This window comes from Rhagoletis zephyria, unplaced genomic scaffold (assembly GCF_001687245.7).
Source record: "Rhagoletis zephyria isolate East Lansing unplaced genomic scaffold, Rhagoletis_zephyria_1.1 Rzeph_scaffold_00491, whole genome shotgun sequence".
NCBI classification, from domain to species: domain Eukaryota; kingdom Metazoa; phylum Arthropoda; class Insecta; order Diptera; family Tephritidae; genus Rhagoletis; species Rhagoletis zephyria.
In genome coordinates this window covers 222,011-242,160 of record NW_016157575.1, presented here as the reverse complement: position 1 = coordinate 242,160, position 20,150 = coordinate 222,011, and the positions used below count along the sequence as shown (strand labels likewise).

General features: G+C 37.0%; 1 protein-coding gene across 1 annotated transcript in view; it reads right to left on the bottom strand.

The window, feature by feature from the left end:
* Positions 1-318: 318 nt before the first annotated feature.
* Positions 319-20,150, bottom strand: part of LOC108359928 (acidic phospholipase A2 PA4) — a 50,439-nt gene continuing 30,607 nt past the window's right edge. The window contains 6 exon segments of the mRNA XM_017612005.1: positions 319-773; positions 776-834; positions 3,997-4,084; positions 4,322-4,516; positions 4,588-4,757; positions 4,816-4,977. Of these exon segments, the coding sequence (XP_017467494.1) occupies positions 739-773; positions 776-834; positions 3,997-4,084; positions 4,322-4,516; positions 4,588-4,757; positions 4,816-4,976 (708 nt within the window). The 5' untranslated portion in view covers position 4,977 and the 3' untranslated portion in view covers positions 319-738.

Sequence of the window (20,150 nt, the reverse complement as noted above, 5' to 3'; positions counted from 1 at the left end):
CAAATTCGGATTAATATATTAATTTGAATAAAGTGCTGCCAGCTTATGAGATTTCTACACTAAGCATTGACATGTTACCAAGATGTGTTTATTTAAAGAAAGTTTGATTCTTCTTCTTCTTTATTGGCGCTGTAACCGCCTAAGTCACTTTGGCCGAGTCCAAAACAGCACGCCAGTCGTTTCTCTTCTGCGCCAACTAACGCCAGCTGGAAATGCCAAATGAAGCCAAGTCCTTCTCCACCTCGTATTTCCAACGTAGAGGAGGCCTTCCTCTTCCTCTGTTGCCCTCGTGGAAGACTAGCATCGTGACAAGAAAAGTGCACAGTACTCTAAAAAATACCCGATCCTCAAAAGTACTCAATATATCCCAAAACTAGTTTTAAGAAACAGATAAATCAAGAAATGGAATTCTCCTACCAAAGTGGCCCCTATAGTATGTTTTTATACAAATTTTGAGCACTTTTTTACGACACTACATCAAAATTTCAAACTCTAAATTGATTTTAGACGCAGGTTTTTTCACCAAATTTCTTTAGAATTTCGCGTAGAATACTCCTACGCTATACTGGCATTGGCGGAAAATCTTCCTTACGAATTGGTCCGCCCTAATGTATGCAATTATTCAGGTATGTGTGTAGCTAATTGTTAAAATTATCGTTGTTCAGTTACTTCTTATTTGTCATATACATATGTTTATGTAACCCATATTTACTCCTATGTAGATATGTATGTATAGGTTTAGGTTCGTCCTGGTGCACTGGGTACATATTTTCAGATGGTTGATATTGCCATTGAGCACAAATCGCATCCTGTTCTGTTTTGTTGTAGCCAGCCCTGAGAAAAGGAAGAGAGAGAGCGGCAGTTAAGCACTCATTCCAAAGCAAAATTTGCGTATCGTCGCTCCTTGCGAAGAGTAAACACATCTCTAATTACCCGTTGAAGACTGGCAAGTTTCATATTCGCGTCGACAAGTTGCACATTTCATATTGCTAAGCCTCGAAAACTTCGACATTTCAGGACTTTTCACGTTTAAAGTAAATCATAAAAACAAAATTTATTTAAAAAAATTAATTGTTTATTTTATATCTCTGTAATCCCTTTAGTAATCATTTGTCTACGATTAGCCACTTTTCCTTTTTTAAGGCGATTCATAGCGTTTTGTGGTTGAACACTGAATTTTTTTTTAATATGTTTTATTTCTCTTAGCTCTGTGTAAAGTCGTATTTTACAGCCAAGTCTACGTAGTTTTTGCTTTTTTTGAAATTTCCCTTTAATTCGTTATCTCTTTCGTTGGCAATGAAAAAATTTGGAAAGTTCTTCGGCGCGTAGTTCTACTACTTCTGAAATGTGCTACTCTTCGTTGGAGCCGACGATATATCTGTGGTCATATGCAATAACCGCCTAAGTCCTGAATTCGAGATAAAAACGTTTTAAACATTTGGATTAGAATGTTAGCCTTATGGGGAAAATAAAAAAAATATTTTCGCTTACAACTTTTTGAGTAGCCTAGCTGGCGAGATGGGGCTTTCACATACGCATGGAATAATGGTTGAAGATTACGATAGCATATATGTATATATAACTCCATTCTTTTTTGTCGACTTAGGCGGCTATTGCTTGTTACCACAGATATAGTACATATGTATACATATATTTTAAATTCACTTTCGAAATACTGACATCATGCCAATACTATAGATTCCAGGGGTTCTTAAACTTTTAAGATGATGGAACCTTTTACTAGAAATAGTATGCATACTTTAAATTTGAATGTATAGAATGAAATTGTTTCACTGTTATTAATTACACTGGATCACAAATTTTAATTTGTGAATTTGGCGTTCTCCAGACGCCACTATCCAATTTGTATGTAGAATCGCCCCCTGATTCCAAAAATCGAGTTAATTTTTATTCAATGGATACGTTTTCGAGATATTTTCAGTTTTCCGTTATTCAGCTTAAAACAAAAGGTGGTTCCACTTAGTCACTTATATCTCATGAATCAACTTAACAAACTGAAAATGAAATGCGGCAAATGAAAGCCAACAAAATTTTCCATAAACCGTCTATACATCACTTTCCGGTAGGATCGATAGTTTCTGACAAATTAATTAATCATTCCAGTTTTTTATTTATTTATTTATTAGTGTCTTGCCACTTTCCAATATCAATTTGGAATGAGTCTGATTCGCCAAAGATTTTCGGCCGTTGTTTCTGTGAAGGTCTGGTGCGAACTTTTTTTGACTGTGTTTTAGATTGACCTCGGATTGAAGGGTTCAAATTCTTCTCATTTTTTATATACAAAAGTCTCTTCCTGAATCAGATTATCAGGAGTTAATAATACGTGTTTCAAGCGCTGTAACAGCACAATATTTTGTTTCTCCTGCGCTATATTTCTTCTTCTAAGCTTTCTGCAGCTAAGGCACCACCGAATTTGATTGAAGATTTTTCTGGAATCAGGTTGGAATAGCGATTGAATACAAAGATGCCATTCGATCGACTTAAGTCTGTTGCAAACAAAGTTGAAGAATATTCCCTTCTTGTCTGTTTATTTTCTTAAGGTATTAAAGCTTAAGTTTGCAGCTATAGTTTACTAAGAAGGATATCCTTATTCAGGAAAGTCTAAAATATCTCAACTCTGTCTCGATGGAATCTGTAGAAAAGTGTGGTTCCAACTTCTCTCACTTCGAGCAGTTATGACAAAACTTACGCTAAGCGTATGCTCAATATCATTTTGCGGAAAGTGACGATAGTCCAACGAACACTAAGAATGCCTACGAGTCAACGTCAGGGTCATAGGGTCTTCTTCTGGTGAAATGGGCTCGAAAATTCTTTATCTTAAACACGTATGCTGTCGGTGATAATACATCGAGGAATAAATAATAAATAAATAACCAAAAAAGAACGAAATATAAAATGGATTTGTTTGCTTGAATATTTATTAACTTAGATTTACTTAAATAAAATGAAAATAAAACTAAGTAATACTGACGTTGCTTAAATTAAATTTATACTCGTAAAACAATTCTAAAATGGGGACTTAACTAAAAATAAAATGTCTGATCGACTTCACACAATTAAAGCTACTTTAAGATCGCCCTAAGCACCAAAGCTAGTACCCCTACAGTAATCAGTCTTTAGTCTACAATCAGTAATCCCAAAAATTATTGGGCGACACCTCGTTTCCTCGATTATAGCGGTAGTCGGGTCGTGGTGGCCGTCCGCCATTCGCTCTGCCATAATAGTAACCTCGCTCTTGCGCATAACGTCCATTACCGCCTGGCAGATCAGCACTCACACGTGAGTTCAAAGTGTCCCAAACTACACGGGGACTATGAACAATCTCGCGGAGAATATTTACCGCGGCCAGACCCACAGATGCAACTTTTACACCCAAGCGGCGCGTGAACGTATCGAAGTTCTCTTTCAAAGTCGGGCNTAAAGCTACTTTAAGATCGCCCTAAGCACCAAAGCTAGTACCCCTACAGTAATCAGTCTTTAGTCTACAATCAGTAATCCCAAAAATTATTGGGCGACACCTCGTTTCCTCGATTATAGCGGTAGTCGGGTCGTGGTGGCCGTCCGCCATTCGCTCTGCCATAATAGTAACCTCGCTCTTGCGCATAACGTCCATTACCGCCTGGCAGATCAGCACTCACACGTGAGTTCAAAGTGTCCCAAACTACACGGGGACTATGAACAATCTCGCGGAGAATATTTACCGCGGCCAGACCCACAGATGCCACTTTTACACCCAAGCGGCGCGTGAACGTATCGAAGTTCTCTTTCAAAGTCGGGCTGGTATCTGCACGCAGAGAACGACCATAGAACTCATTACCCGGGGGTGGCTCCGGATAATGGTAGAATTTCTGTGCCAACCCATTGGGGTGTGTCAATATTTTCTGTATCACATTGCCCGCATTGGGAGGCACATAAAGATCCGCCTGACGAAACATAATGTCACAACGATTCGTACGATAAAAGAAGTCTTCGAACCTTTGATGTGCTGAGCAGGGACTACGTTCCTGGAAGCAGGTGACTTGCACAACGTTGTAGAATATGGCGCCTAGTGTGTTGGCTGTTTCTGTGTAAGTAAAAAAATTAAAAAAAATAAATAAAACGTAAGCAAGAAGGTTAACACAATCTTTCTATAACCTGTGTTTAGCGATTGTAAGCATTTGCGCAGTCGCGCATCGCAATCACAATGCGAACGTGTAAATGNGTAGAATATGGCGCCTAGTGTGTTGGCTGTTTCTGTGTAAGTAAAAAAATAAAAAAAATAAAAACGTAAGCACGAAGGTTAACACAATCTTTCTATTACCTGTGTTTAGCGATTGTAAGCATTTGCGCAGTCGCGCATCGCAATCACAATGCGAACGTGTAAATATGCCGCTATTGCAAAGCCCACGACGGCATTCGCCCACATTGAGCACGTTCGGACAGTGGTCGTGTTCGCGGCAGCAGCGATCCTCTGCGAAATGTGAACCCAAATCACTGTAGTCAACGGCGGCGGTGCCTGAAATATTTTAAATAGAACAACAGTTAATACTTGGCAATATATTGGTGGAAGCGATGAAACCTGCCTACCTGGTCCACACCATTTCGTGCCGGGGTATATGAAACCCAAGCCACCCCGGAACTCGCGTCCATAAGAGCCAGACTTCAAGCACACATCCTCCAGTTCCATAACCGATTCACGTGGCACTTGTCGGATGCGTCGTGGATCTGATTGCAACAGCATGCGCTGGATGTCGCCGCTGTAAAGTGGACGAAAGTGAGATTTTTGGCTTCAAGAATCATAAGGCGTATCTTTACCGATCCGTATGCATTTTGCAGAACGGATGTCGCGATGAAAGCTCCACCATCACTGACATGGCATTATCTGATATTAAAACCGCTGAGCCATCACCACCGTCAGTGAATTCGGTTATTATTAGAACCACTGTTAGCACGAATTTGAAGAGTCTCTTTGACATGCTGCAAAGAAAAAAATTTATACTGGGTTATTTGAGTTTTATACGCAAATAAGCAAGAATACTGAAAACTTCGATTTCGAAGCATTGTTTAAGTACATTTCTTTGGAAGTTTGAAAGAATTGCTGTGTGGTAGGAGAATGCCCGAAAATTTCTTCATAAAACTACGCGACATGCGGAAGGGTTTTAAGACTAGGCCGAACTTCTGTTCGAACAACCACAGTGACTTGGTGACCAATGTCCAGAGCATACTTAAATTATGGAGGGAACGCTTTTCCACATCGTTGAATTGTAACAGCTCTGATATCGGCGGATAAGATGAAACCGAGCTCCTAGTCGAAGAAGACGGAGTCAGTGCCCCACCATTCGCCTATGACTAAATACGAATAAGAAATTGGCGGTTGAAAAACAAAAATTCGCTAGATCTGATGGTCTGCCCTCTGAGTAATTCACGGGCGGCGGTGAGGATCAACTCTTATGCAGAATTTGATCGAATGAATGCTGGCACGACGACTGGAATTTAAGTGCGATGTGCACACCCTGTCCGAGTCGTTCAATACCAATCGAGATTTCAGAGAAGGCGACTCCTTATCGTTCGGCTTCTTTTATCTGATATTGGGTAAGATAACAAGAGCGGCAGAACTGAACGGCTAGGTAATTACATTTGCTGGCATATCACATCATCGGCCTCAGAAACTCTTCTTTTTTTCTGCATTTGGTGGCCCTTGGAGTATTCAACAGAAAGGTCTTGCGGAATTGATTTAACTTATTAAATAAATAGAATACAATTTTTTATCAAGTGGCAACTGCTTGCAAAAAACTTAAACCTTATTGCACATCTGTTGACCAGTGACTTTAATTTGAATTTAAAAAGTGAGTAGTTTCACAATTCAACTTCATTAATTTTAAAAGTATTTNCATTGTACATTTGAAACTAGATATACATACTACATTAATATATTAAAGCAGCTGTAGAAAACAAGAAATTACCAAAGGTCAGCTTGTTATTTCAGTTGATGCAGACGCTCTGTTAGAGGCCTTTTGCCTGACTGAAAATTTAAATATGTACTTAAATTTAGATACCGATACTTTATCAGCAGAATAACTTCAATACGCATACATACATATGTGGGAAAATAGCTGAAAACGACCCACATAGCAAGCATTAATCAAAAAGTGTGCCTAGCAAGAAGAGGTAATCGAGTGAATTGCTTGCGGGAAAAAAGTCTCACGAAACGAGATAATAAAAATAAAACACACAAATAACTACTTATCACTTTATGTCTAAAAAATTTTTAGATTGAAGAATGCATTTGTCTAACCAACATATACATAGATATGTACATGTTTCCAAACCGAAAATGCAAGTAAATTGGTCCAAATGACTTTATAATTTTAAATTTCGTATTAGATGGCAAAAAGAGATTATGAAAACGTGCATCGTTGGGAAGAACTGAAAAAATTAAATTAGAAATTAAGTTATATACATATTTATGTATGCATGTATTATTAATTAAATATTGTATGATGGAAAAATCTGTCGCGGCCATTAGCAAAATAAGATATTAAATATGAATTGGTTGTAATGGGCGCGTTTCTAAAACGCAGCTGTTGTTAAACTGTTAAGTGTTTGTCTTCGAAACGGACAGTTGAATAGTTCCGCTCAGCTCAACAGTTGGCAACTTTCCGCCATTTTTCCAAGCGGAAAATTTTTACGCTACCTGAACTCAACGTGTTGGACTTAGCCTAAACAGCTGATCGTAAAGACTTACACTGCTTGTGTTAAATTTAACGCCGCTTTGTTAGGTGGCAGTTGCAAACAAATTTATTCTATATTTTATACTAATACCACGTTTCTAAATATATGTTTTTAAGATGTTTACTATATAATTATACAGTGTTTAATTCATTATAGCATTGAATGGTTTTTCAACGCGGCGGCAGCTCAGCGTTGAATTCTAAGTACTATCGGCGCAACTATCTCTATTTATTGCAATTTCATTTGTTTACATTTATCAGCTGTTCATTTGGCAGCATATTCATCAAGCCGTTTCTAAGACATAATTATTGGGTCCAACAGTTGCCAGCAGTTCCGTAGCAGTTGAGCTAAACAGCTACGTCTTATAAACGCGCCCAATGATCCGTAATAAACATGTTTAAGTAGGGAAAACTTTGCAGGATTCGCAAAGTTTTGCTTATTTTTACAACGACTCTAAAACCACTTTTGTTTTTGTTACGTCCGTCACGACTTCCTTTTTATCGATTTACCCGACACCAGTGTTCCAAGCCTACCAAATTTTTTTGTCATCAAGTGACTTCCGTTTTCGTATGATTTATTTAACGCTAAAGTCGTACGAATGCCACGTCCGACATTATGAAAACACTCATATATATGGTGTGTCTAAACTTTTTTGATTGGGACGTATCCATGAGGTTGTAGCGGTATCTGTCGTTAAATTGGCGTCTAGTCAATAACGCCAAAATGATTGAGACTTAGTGCAAATGTTGCACCAGTTGCGCCCATTTTAGTGCAGACTCGGTGGTTCTTCAAAGTAAACCTCCAACACTTGGTCGGCAAATTCTAAGAGTAATGATTCGGTAAACAATCATATTATATCAGTACGTCAAAGGAAGACCAAAACAGATATTGCCGTTGTTTACGAAAGTGTGCAGACCGAGATCGTCAATTTTTTGACCGCGGACTATGTGAACGTAGGCGACACTAGTAGCTCAGTGCCACACAGCGCTGACGCCACAAGGACCGTTTGTAAAAATTATTTGATTATATAGTTAACTCTAGCGGAGATTACCTGAATATTGTCCAATTTGAGGTCTTGTTAACTATCCTAACTAAATTAACTAGTTAACTATCTCCAAACCAAATTTAACAAGGGATGACTGAAACTGTTCCAAATACATCATACTCCTACCCTTTCGGAAACACCAACAATGAAAATGAGAAACCTAAACAGGATTGAATTCGGGATTATAATTATCAGAGCGTGGATAATTGTATAATCACACTGTAAGAAGTTAGTAAACCGATCCACTTATAGCTTAATTTGCTAAACATAGAAATTCATTTGAACGCTCTGGTCTGAAGTTTGAATTTTTAATTTAACGCTTTCGTGTCAAGTATGCCAAACTAGGACAAAGAACGACAAAAGCTCGGAAGAGCCCCCTCTCATAGTTTACAAATAACTTCAAGGTCCGGTATATGTAATGCTTGCATGAATACATGTTTCTAATACTTAGTAGGATCCTATTTTCCAGTAGGAAAAAAATTCACTGAAAACGGCCGCAAGCTCAATACTTGTGTTGAATATAATTGTTATAAAGCCATAAATAACAAAAATAAGTAGGAACAAAATTTAAATGGTTCTAACATTTGATTCGTTTTTCTGAGGAAGTGATTTTCCTGGGTACTTCAGATAGACATATTTCAATGTCATGTCTACCGAGTTTTATGGAGAACTAGGTTTCACTGAAGATAATGGATTTGACGTACTATATTGGACTCGGCCAAAATCGCAGAGGCGGTTGCAGCTCTAGCCAGAAGAAGATATTCAGTTTCTTGAAAATTATAGTTAGAGGCCATTACAGTTATTTTTATGTGTGTTTGATTATTTTTTAATATACTAATTAACAACGCATTTCAATTTATATTCGCTCTTTATGTGTATCATTTTTGTAGGTCAATTTGGATTCTATTTAATTTGATTGCTTATATTTTTTCAATGTAGCAATTCCATATAGTTTTCCCTCAAGTTTACTAACAATGTACATATGTATATATTCATAGTATCATTGACTTCAGTTAGCAGAACGGATTGCAAAGTCGTAATGTGCAAGGTAAAATAAGTTAGTCGAGCCCGAAATATAATCACATACATACATATACATAACATACATATGTACATTACATGAACGTATGTGTCATACATACCTATGTATATACATAAGTACGAATTGAAAAGGTGAAGGTCTATAAAATGCTTCCACAATGCTTTTTGCCCAAAGAATACTGGAACAAACTAATTTTATAACCGGAATATAAAGTTTTTGTCAATTTTTAAACCCCTTTCGCATTCTGCACACTCTTGTAACCGGTAAATTTGCTTACCATCTAAGAATTTTAGTAATCAAGAAAAGATTTCTTAACTTTTTAAGCAACAGATAATTAAAATTGATTATTCTTTATAGCCGCTATTAATTTCAATCTGTAGCAGCTGTTTAGTTAAGAGGCACTCGTGTTCTTTCGTAAGGGCGTATCGGGCCAGAGCGTTTCGGACTCTTGATATTTTCCGTCACCGGTCGTTCTAAGTGTATGCATATAAAATCAAGAGAAAGCTGTAAAAAGGTTCTACGCCTGTCGAGTTTTGGTTGTCGCCGTTTTATATCAGTTTTATATAAGGCACGATCAAAACATATCCTGATGATAGGATACCCATAAATACACGTTAGGTTAGGTTAGGTTTAAGGTGGTTGTCCTCTGAAGTGGGCTCACTTAGACCGTGAAAATTGGTACTTTGTGATGCCACTACGAACGGTAACTGCTACGGTAGAGCGATAGTCCCTGAGTGCCGAGAACCAAGTTTCGTAGGCGGCCAATCTTAATCCTGGAGAGTATGAACCCGAGTGCCTAAGCCGCAATCTGGCAAAAGCCGGGCAGTCTAGGAGGAGATGCTGAGATGACTCCACCTCGTCATCATCCATGCACTGCGACAGAAGGGTCCGGTAAGATATTTAATCTCACTGCAGGAACCCTGATAGGAAAATTCCCTATCACTACACCCACCAGACTCAGAGATTTCCGGCTTCGCGAGCTTAAGGAGATCCCTAGACCACACCCAGTCCACCCTCGGCCAGTAAGACCTCGCCGTAGCGCATGCCCTGGTATTCCTCCTGCGATCGCTGACCCGAGACCCGTCTTCCTAAAGGATTCCACAAGTAGTCAAGGGAACTCCCACCATCTCCCTTCTTGGCGATAATTCCTTAAGGGTGCCGCCTCTGGCTAGTTCATCAGCCGCGCAGTTTCCTGCGATATCACTATGGCATGGCAGCCAGACAAGTCTGACAAAGTAGTATTCCGCGCTATCGAAAGCGAATTATGGCATTCCCCAACAAGCTTTAAGCGTACCGTATGTGAGCCTAAGGCTCTGACTGCCGCCTGGCTGTCTGAGTAGATGTTGACCTCCCTTACCGCTAATGCGCCTAGCAGGCGAGGCACGCAGTCATCCATGTTATCCGGAAAGATATCGAGGCCCCCGAGAATACTAGAGTGTTCAGACCCCTAGTCCGCTAGTGCTCCTAAGTCTGACCGCCGCCCCTTCAGCATAACGTTAATGGCCAGAGTGGGAGTGGTCCTAAGCACCCCACTTATCCCAATGATGGCACCTCGTTGCACTCGATCCAGCCTGTTAACTACCGTAGCATTCGCCAGTGCGTTCCATCAGACGAGGACCCCATAAAACATAATGGGCTTCACTATGGTCTCATAGAGCCAGGAAATAACCTTAGGAGAAAGGCCCCATCTCTTACCTCTTTCCCTCTACACCTATATAAAGCCACAGAAGCCTTCTTAGCTCTCTCCTCGATATTAAGCTACCACGACAACTTTCTATCAAGAAGCAAGCACAAGTAGTGTAGGAAGTCGTTTATAACCACAATCCAGAGAAAGGGTGGGAGAACACCACCCTGCGCTGGACCGTGGCACCGCGCCACTCTGCTTCGATAATTCTGTCACTGATTATGCGGTGTATAAGTCCACAAGGTAATTTTTTACCTCAAGCCTAACTGGGGATATGACTATTGCCGCTAGTGGTACAATATTAAAGACGCCCTCGATATCGAGAAAGACACAGGCTTCCTCAATCGATCTCACAATTGTGTGCGGGGCGGCCTCTACCGATCTACCCTTGATGTAGACATGTTGAGCTCCCGACAGGCGATCACTAGGGATCCCGCTCCTAATATTATTTTCCAAGGTCTGCTCGGGGACATAGCGAGATTGCTGATACATCTGATTGAAATAGAGTATGCCATATGCATATTGCTTTTGAACGAGTAGTCCTAAATGTTATCAACGTAAAGAATCCGTTTGTCTAGAGTCTGGACCGATGAACAGAACTTAAACAGAAATGTTTAAATTTAAGGTTTAAAAATAAGTTAAGAATTTTGGAGCCTCAAAGGGCTGTTTCAAATTTAAAAGGGCTAAAAAAAGAGTTAGGAGCTAAAAGCAAATTTCTGGCGCAACTTGAAATTAAGAGAGCTAAATCTATACCCAAAATCACCAAAATGGCAACGCTGTGTGATACTGCGCAATGCGAGTTGGAATTAGAGTTTGTTGAAACGTGGTTTCTGTTTGCTTTTGGCTACAAATCCATCAAGGTTCTTACCGACATGCAATTAAAACGCTCTTTTCTTTCAGACCATCCAACCGACCAAAAATTCTTCTACAGACCCACATTTGCCCGAGTAGCCATACTAAGGGCCTCATCTAGATGGAAATTTCGACTAAGCCACGTATCAAGCCTAATTCCCTGCTATGTGGCCTCGTCGGAATATTCAAAAAGTGTTCCTAAAAGGGTGATTGAAATTATATATTTGCGGTTTATACGATGAAATACTGCACTTACAAAGTATAATAACGATTTAGGCCTCTGTACCTCTTTGTACCTTTCTACGGCCCTGATCGCGTGGACGACGGGTACCGAAGAAGATGGAATGACGAATTGTGGATGGTGCGATTTCTGTACCTTTTTTAATACCTTCAGATCTTATTCAAAACCAACTCTGCTACCTACTCATGGACTTCATACATACATATATACATACATACGTATTTCTTTGCTAACTGTTTAAAGTCAAACAGTAAAGACACATCTTTAAGCCAATATGCACATTTTAAACAGACAACACCTACAAGTTCAGCTACGTATGTATGTATATTTGCACAACTCACATTCTTCGACGCAATCAATTTCCAAGTTAAATATAAGTTGTGAGATAAACAATCAAGTACTAAGCAAATATTTACATATTCAATAAGCGCTAGTACCTACGCTATAAAGAGCTACTGAATCTAACTGTAGTGCAAATATAAAATAAAAAAAAAGAGTAAATAGTTAAACTGAAGACGACTACACCGCTTCACATGACATATATGTATGTATCTCAAGCCAGAAGAGGTTAGTTTAAGCCAAAGAAAAAATTAACGCACTGCTAACTGATAACCACAACAAGCTTGAAAGTCCATTCGTAAGCCCATTTTTTCGCATTTCAACCACTGCTACCGACCATAGCTGGTTAGCTTTGGTCAAACTTGAACTTGAAAAGCTAACAAGCCACCCTATTATCACTTCTGCTAGTTACACTCACGGCAAAAAGTATAAGCACAAAGAATTTTTCACAATATATGCAAGACTTTTTGTTATACTTTTTTCGGCACATTGTTTATAAAATTATGATTCATATAATTTCTAAACTTTGTGCAAAACTCATAAAAATTCAATAAATTTTAAACTTTTGAATCATTAATTTTTTAGAATTTTTTGAGTATACAGTTTTGAAGTCCATTACATTTTAGTATAATGCAGTTCAAGTTTGTAGTAGCTACAACTTACGGTTGCAATTTTTTACGCATTTTCTTCCATACAAAAAAAAAACAATCGACAAATACTTTGTATGCAAAAAATGCGAAATACCTGAAAAAAAAAATCCTCAAAAATAAACTTTGGCTTGCCTTTTTTATACTAAAACTAGCAGACCCGGCGAACTTCGTCCCGCCCAAAATTAATTTTTTGTATTCAAACATTTTGGTCCAACATATTCACCAACAGTTCACGTTCATGATTTTCAGTGCCGCATTTATCTTTTAATATTACGGTTTGGTGGTTGTCAGAAGGCATATTTCCATTGCCATCTTAAAAAACCTAGCAAAAGTATATATGCATACAAATAGCTTCTGTGCGTTTGAAAGGCGCCACGCCGCAATTTTCTCTAAGAGTATGGGATTGATTTCATATATCTCCATACCATGTTCGAGTACTCTACTATGAACACTTCCAGAGATATCCAGTATGAAAAATCCGGTTTGTATGAGAGGTGCACGCCCTTTTCCCAATAGCCCCAATTTTTCTTCCTGGCTATGCAATTGATTTTATATATATCCATACCAAATTCCAGTACTCTACCATAATACGCAGTATGAAAAATTCGGTTTGTATGGGAGGTGCCACGCCCCCTTTTTCAATAACGGCAATTTTTCTCCATGAGTATCCGATTGTTTTCATATATCTCCATACCATGTTCGAGTACTATACACTTAGAGAGATACGCAGTATGAAAAATTTGGTTTGTATTGGAGGTGCCACGCCCCCTGCACCTAGGGGTATGAAATATACTTTACATCCGATTCTCACACCTGCCATATATGCACAAAAAATTCCATAAAGATCGGTCAAGCCGTTTAGGAGGAGTTCGACCACTAACACCGTGACACGAGATTTTTATTTATTAGATTTAACGGGGTACAAAAGGGTATCTGATTAAAAAAATAAAAATTTATTTAATTTTCCTGAGTTTTGCGTAAAGTTTATACCTTTATGTTTTTTGTTGTAGTATGAACCATAATTTTTTTTAATTATCAGAAAAAAATTATAACAAAAATTACTGCATATAATGTAAAAAGTCCTCTGTGCCAATAATTTTTGCCCTGAGTGTAAGTATTTATTCGTTAATTTGATCATCCGTTTTTAATGCGATGAAGCTTCGAAATTGATTTAAAATAATGGTTTTATTGTGTGGGTTGATCGTTCGATTGGGTTGTTTACTGTCTTAATTTCTATTTTTATTCTTTTGAAAAAGGTCAATTTTTGGGTTAGCTGTTTGCGTTGTTCCGGTTCAGGGTCAATAGCTACTTTTTTCAAGTCCATTGACCGTTTTGTTCGATTTCGGTTCATTTGTTGTGTGGCGTCGTCTGTTGACCGCATTTAACTATGCACTTCTTCTTGGCTTTGTTTCTAATGCATATTTATTTATATTTGTAAATAAATTTATTGGCCTATACGAGTGGTTAGCCGGCGCTTGGTTGTATATGGTAGTTAGATTTTAATCGCTTTTTCATTGGATTTTATGTTTTCTTTCGTTTGCTTTTCAGTTATTTTGACGATGTTGGCGACAAATGTTTTACGTTTATCACTTTTTCGCTAGGTCGTTTTGGATTTAATTAAGGGTATTTTTTTATTATCTAAGTATTTCAGCTTAACTGTTTTATTTTGATTTTTTGAGAATGTAAACCTACATATATGAACATTAGGGTGGCCCAAAAATACATGGGAAAGTCAACTCTTTTAATTTTTCCTGCTGTCACCCCCCATTACTGAAGAATATCAAAAATAAGGAGACACCTTTTTATTTTGAAATCGGTTAATATTTACCCGTGCCGCCGGGGCTTTAATTTTTCTCATGTATTTTACATGCGGAAAATAAATTTTTTCGTAGAATTGCTATAAAATCGTTAAAAATAATTATTTTTTGGTCGAATAAGACTATTTCCTTTCAGAAGTCTTTAAAAAATAATACTATGATGTTTAATTGACTTAAAAATTTTACAAGGTGTTTTTAATAACCGATAATCCTATCTGTTATATACAAAAATTAGTTATTTAATGTTTTCATAACCACATCACCCACGAACAGCTCATTGGATGTTTTTATTTATTTTTATTTTTGCATTCTACTCGATTATTTCTGTGGGTATGTGGTAACAAATTTTTAAAAATAGGGTTGCCAGAAAATAAAAAAGTACATGTCTCGTTATTTTTGAAATTCTTTAGATCTGGGGGGTGGCTCTAGTAAAACGATGTTGGGCCATCCTAATGTACATATGTACATACTATGTATAGTACATTACAAACGTTTCTAATGCTATGTTCATAAGGAACTGTTGCGATACAATAATACCTAGGAAATACTTCCTTATGTTACTTTTTATTGCAAAAATTAAGTTTAGTTTACAAAAACAATTACGTCAAGTTCACTTACGTGATCAATTAATATCTACTGAAGTCTCAACAGTCATACTACTCCTTATCAAAAGCCGTGTTTTTTTTTACTGTAAGCGACAAACTTTGTGTGTGCTTATGAATAGTTGTCGATAAAATGGAAATTACTTGTTTTAAAATGGAAATTGTCGACGATTGTTTTTTTTACACATTAATCGTTGATGTATATGCGTGTAAAAAAAACACGGCTAAAGATACTTATCGGTTGTTAACAAATTTAGCGGCTTAACTGAAATATTCGAAAAAAAACCATGCAAATAAACAGAAGTTTTGTTTAAGCTGTCTGCTAAATGCTATATCACCGCGATCGGCAGTGCGCTCGAGTGACGAAAGTAGCCACAGTAGCATGCTGAAATGACTCGCTTATATAAAATAGTCTAAAAAATTAGACTAAAGTGTTGCGAATCTTTTCCGAATTCTTTTGCCGGTTTAAGGGGGTATGAGTAATGTGACCAACCGTACTTTTTTCGGATGTACAGTACTTCTTTTTTCGCTCTTGTACTTCTGGGGAGAGATTTTGTAACCAGTTAGCGAGAATTTTGGGATCGCTATCGCATTTTTTGACGCACGATATAAATAGTTTTGCATCAAAAAGTGCGATAGCGACTCGAAAATTCTCGCTAACTGGTTACAGAATCTCCCCCAGATCCTGTTAAAACCATTAAAGTCGCCGCGGACCGATGGCATCATACCTGCACAGCTGCAAACGGCTCTGAAGGTGTCGTGGAATTCGTTGGATCTTATTTATGCGAACTGCGTAAGGACCGGGTACATCCCCATGGCTTGGGGGTAGTCAGTGTTGCGTTCATCCCGAAGGCTGAAAAAGGTTCTCATGTTTCCCCTAGGGATTTTAGGCCTATCAGCCTCTTCGTTTTTGATAAAAACGCTTTTACTAAAAACGCTAGAAATTCTGATAAACCTGTACATAAGAGACGCGATTGCTCTTGACTGTCTCTCAAGAGCTCAATATGCTTATTGTAAGAAAAGGTCGGTGAATACCGCCATGCACACATTGGTAAAGTGGTCAGAGGAAGCCTTCACGCATGAAGATTATGCAGTAGGAGCCTTCTTCGATATCGAGGAAATCGGGCTGCCGAAAATATAGATTTCGAGAATTTTATCAAAAACCTGTTCAGTCGATTTTATTCTAAGTTTCTTTAAGTCTGATGATGTATACAGTATGCAACTATACCCGCACTTAACCAACCTGGGAAAACGCTTACATTATTACCTACATTTGTACATACATACATACATACTAGGGTGGGTCAATTAAAAAAGTTGATTCATATCCTTGCGATTCTGGTACTATGGACCATAACAAACATTTTCGCCCAAGGAACCATACCTCTAAAATCATTTTCGAGCCTTTGAACATTTTTTGGTAGATATTTTCAAAAATACCAAATAAACGACCTCTTAGATGCATTTCAAAGACAAAAAATATTATTGAAAATGTGTATACGGGGGTTTTTTGGGTCAGAGAATCCATTTTTCGCATTCATTTTTAATTTTGATCGCCACCAGAGTGCGTTTTTGAACAATTTTTTGGATTTTTCACTTTTTTTGGGGGAAATTGACGAACTTATTGCTCAAATAGTCACATCTTTGACTTTCTAATAATTTAAAATAATGGAAAAATATTTATTTCTTTATTTTGCTTTATTTTTTTATTTTTTATTTTTTTTATTTTTTTTATTTTTTTGCGATCAAAATTAAAAATTAATGCGAAAAATGGATTCTCTGACCCAAAAAACCCCCGTATACACATTTTCAATAATATTTTTTTGTCTTTGAAATGCATCTAAGAGGTCGTTTATTTGGTATTTTTGAAAATATCTTCCAAAAAATTTTGGCAGGCTCGAAAATGATTTTAGAGGTATGGTTCCTTGGGCGAAAATGTTTGTTATGGTCCATAGTACCAGAATCGCAAGGATATGAATCAACTTTTTTAATTGACCTACTAATTGACCCACCCTAATACATACATATGTACTTATGTACGAATGCATTTATTTCACTCTACTGCCACTGAGCAAAAATGCAACAGTAAAAAAGGCGAGTGCAGCACCGTACTCGTGATAGAAGTAAAACTTCTTTAAAAAACTTATATGTTTCAATGGAATTGAATTCCGTGTTAAATATTTGAATAAATCAATTCGATTTAGATAGAGTTTTTAGGCATTTATTTGGGAAAAATAAAACATTCAGATTTTTGTTTGGATTTTCGTTGATTTTAAATTTGCTAACCCAAAGCAAGTAATATACTTGCGTGAAGTAGGTTCTCAAAAATGTATCATAAAAACATTGAAATTATGATATGAGCGCTAATTTAACTTCTCAGCAACGGGAAAGTTTCTTGATCAAATCTTAGTAAATCCGACAAAGGACTTCCAATTAATTTCTATAGAAGGGAAGGCAGCGCAGTTACGCAATACATATAACCAATTTAGACCTACATATTTGAAGAGTTAATTTGGAGAATACAAAAGCCTGTTGTGATATCCGAGAGAAATCTTCTTAATTATGTACTTATGTATATACCGGTGTGTACTTAAACGTCCTAAGCTTTTTCTAAACACTATAAAAGCTCAGTTAGTCTAGACTTAACTTAATTTAATTTACCGTAAGAAATCATCAATGATAACTCAACACGTCAAATTAAGTCAGAAGCGGAATTGTTTTGTTTTTGTATTTTCTTTTTCAGCTGTTTGACGGTTTGTCGCCTAAAATGCCACATCAAAAAAATTCATACAACAATGAAAAACACCCTAATGAATATACATTCAAGTGAAAAAGAATATCGAGGCTTAACCGCCAAAAAGACGTAAGCGCCATTTTTTCAAAAATTTATTTTTTATGCAGGAATGTTCTTAGAGCATCAGATGCATTTCTGCATCAAAAATTAACGCCCATATTCTGCAACTCTTTCGTATTCGGATTTTGCTAAGAATCGTAGAAATAGTATACTGCAATCCGAATCGTATTTTCGAACTTTCAAATTCGTAACAATGGCATGCCTAAAAGCGAACGAGTAAGCTTTTTCGCGTAATTTTGTACGAAAACAATTCTGTGTCGGAGGCGAAATAAAAGATGTAAATCGATGTGTGTTTACAAGAAATATTGGTGGTGTTCATTTAAACAGATAAATTTGACTTTCGCATATTCTTATCCACTGCTTTATATAAGCGAACAGAACAAAATCTTTGTTGCCCCTTATCGAGAAACTTGGGTCCGGTTTAGTTATTTGTACAATGACTTTCGGTTGTTGTGTCCAAACGCATAACCCGCATCCAAAAACTTTAACATACACGTGTAATCAAAGGATTCGCATTTTATTTAAGATAAATGTTTCGAATTTCCTACCACTAGCTTATTAATAAATTCGGTTTGCACTATGCACTTTTTTGCAAATTTCGACGTGGGTTCTGCTCAAAAATACTGTGGACGGCGTAGCCGAAGTGATATGCACAATAAATGATGTATACCTTTGACATGCGGAAGCCCTTTTTCCCCGCAACACAGAAAGGAGAATTCTACTTAGTAAGGGTTATAATGCCTAAGCGTGGCCGAAGGCAGAATCAAGCGCAACAGGTGGTGGACCTAACAAAGCGCATGTTTTCAATGGCTTGGAAGAAGCTGTTATTGCATTAACTGGATTGAGAACCAGAGCTTCAGGCATAGGACGAGTTCTGGCTTGTGGTTCAACAATTCAACCAGAAGCTGACATAGATGCGCCATAATTTTCCTCAAAATATGTAAAATGAACTAATTTTACAATAAACAAGCACATGATGAGTGTTTTTAACCGACTACCAAAAAAGGAGGAGGTTATCAGTTCGCCGGAATATTTTTTTTTTATTATTATTTTTTTTTTGTATGTTACCGCATAACTTTGGACCACGTCAACCGAATTCGAGGTGTCTCAGAGGTGGTTCCATACTAATTTGGTTTAGACCCGATCATTGAATCATGAAATATATGGATATATATATATATTTTTTTTTTAAGTCGGTTTTTTTTTGCTAAAAATTACTTGTTTTATTTCTTTTCCACTTTGTTTTCCTCCATTCAGCTATCTTCGAAAAACCATTGATAGCTGGCAATGCTGCACATGTTTCCGCAAGGGTTGCAGCATGTGGATTTTTCGTTTTTACGAATTAGAAAATTCGGGTTCTAGAATAAGGGGGTAAATTTTTGAAAAACAAATGTTGCTTACATCCTTTTGGCAAACATTTTTGTTTGAATTTTTCCCGGCAATTCTATATAAAAATAAGGATCATACTACACTAAAAACGCAAAAATGTAATCGGCCTTATCATGAGTTTCATTTTCCCCGAACCGGTTCACTTTTCACTTTTGGTTTCCATGGTTTTACTATGGGCGGATGACAAATTTTCGGGTGAATTTTTTTCAGGCGAAAGCCAGGATAAGGCAGAATATTTCTATACTTTGTGAAAAACTCAGGCAAATACAACAAATTTTAATGCAAATTTTCAACTTTTTAATCAGATGTTTTAGAATTTTTTTTGAGAATGCATTAAATTATAGTAATGAGGTGCAAATTTGAAGTAGCTAGGACTTACCATTGATTTTTGGCAGAAATTTTTCACGCATTTCCTTATATACAAAACAGAAACAAATGTTCGAAAATACTTTGTAGGGAAAAATTTTGAAATACCTTCATCAAAAAAAAATAAATTGTCAAAAATCAACGGTGAGTCATAGCTACTTCAAATTTGCATTTTAAGACATACTCCAAATTTTTCTACAAAACTACATACTCAAAAAATTGGAGAAAGTTTAAAATTTGCATTAAAATATTTAAAAAAAAAAAAATCACAACGTGCACGTTTGTTTAAATCAATGCCAAATAAGCCGGTGAAATTTTAATGTAGTTTTTTTTATAATTTAATGCAAATATTCTGTGGACTTTTTGTGACTATTTGCGTATATACTTTCGACGAAAAACGTATACGTATTCTACGAAAAGATGAAAAGAAAGTTTCAAAGAATGTTGTAACCTCATTCTGCTTGTAGTCAAATAAAAGAGACAAGATATTTGCATATTTATCATAGAAAGCGAACAAAAAATATAAAATTATATTTA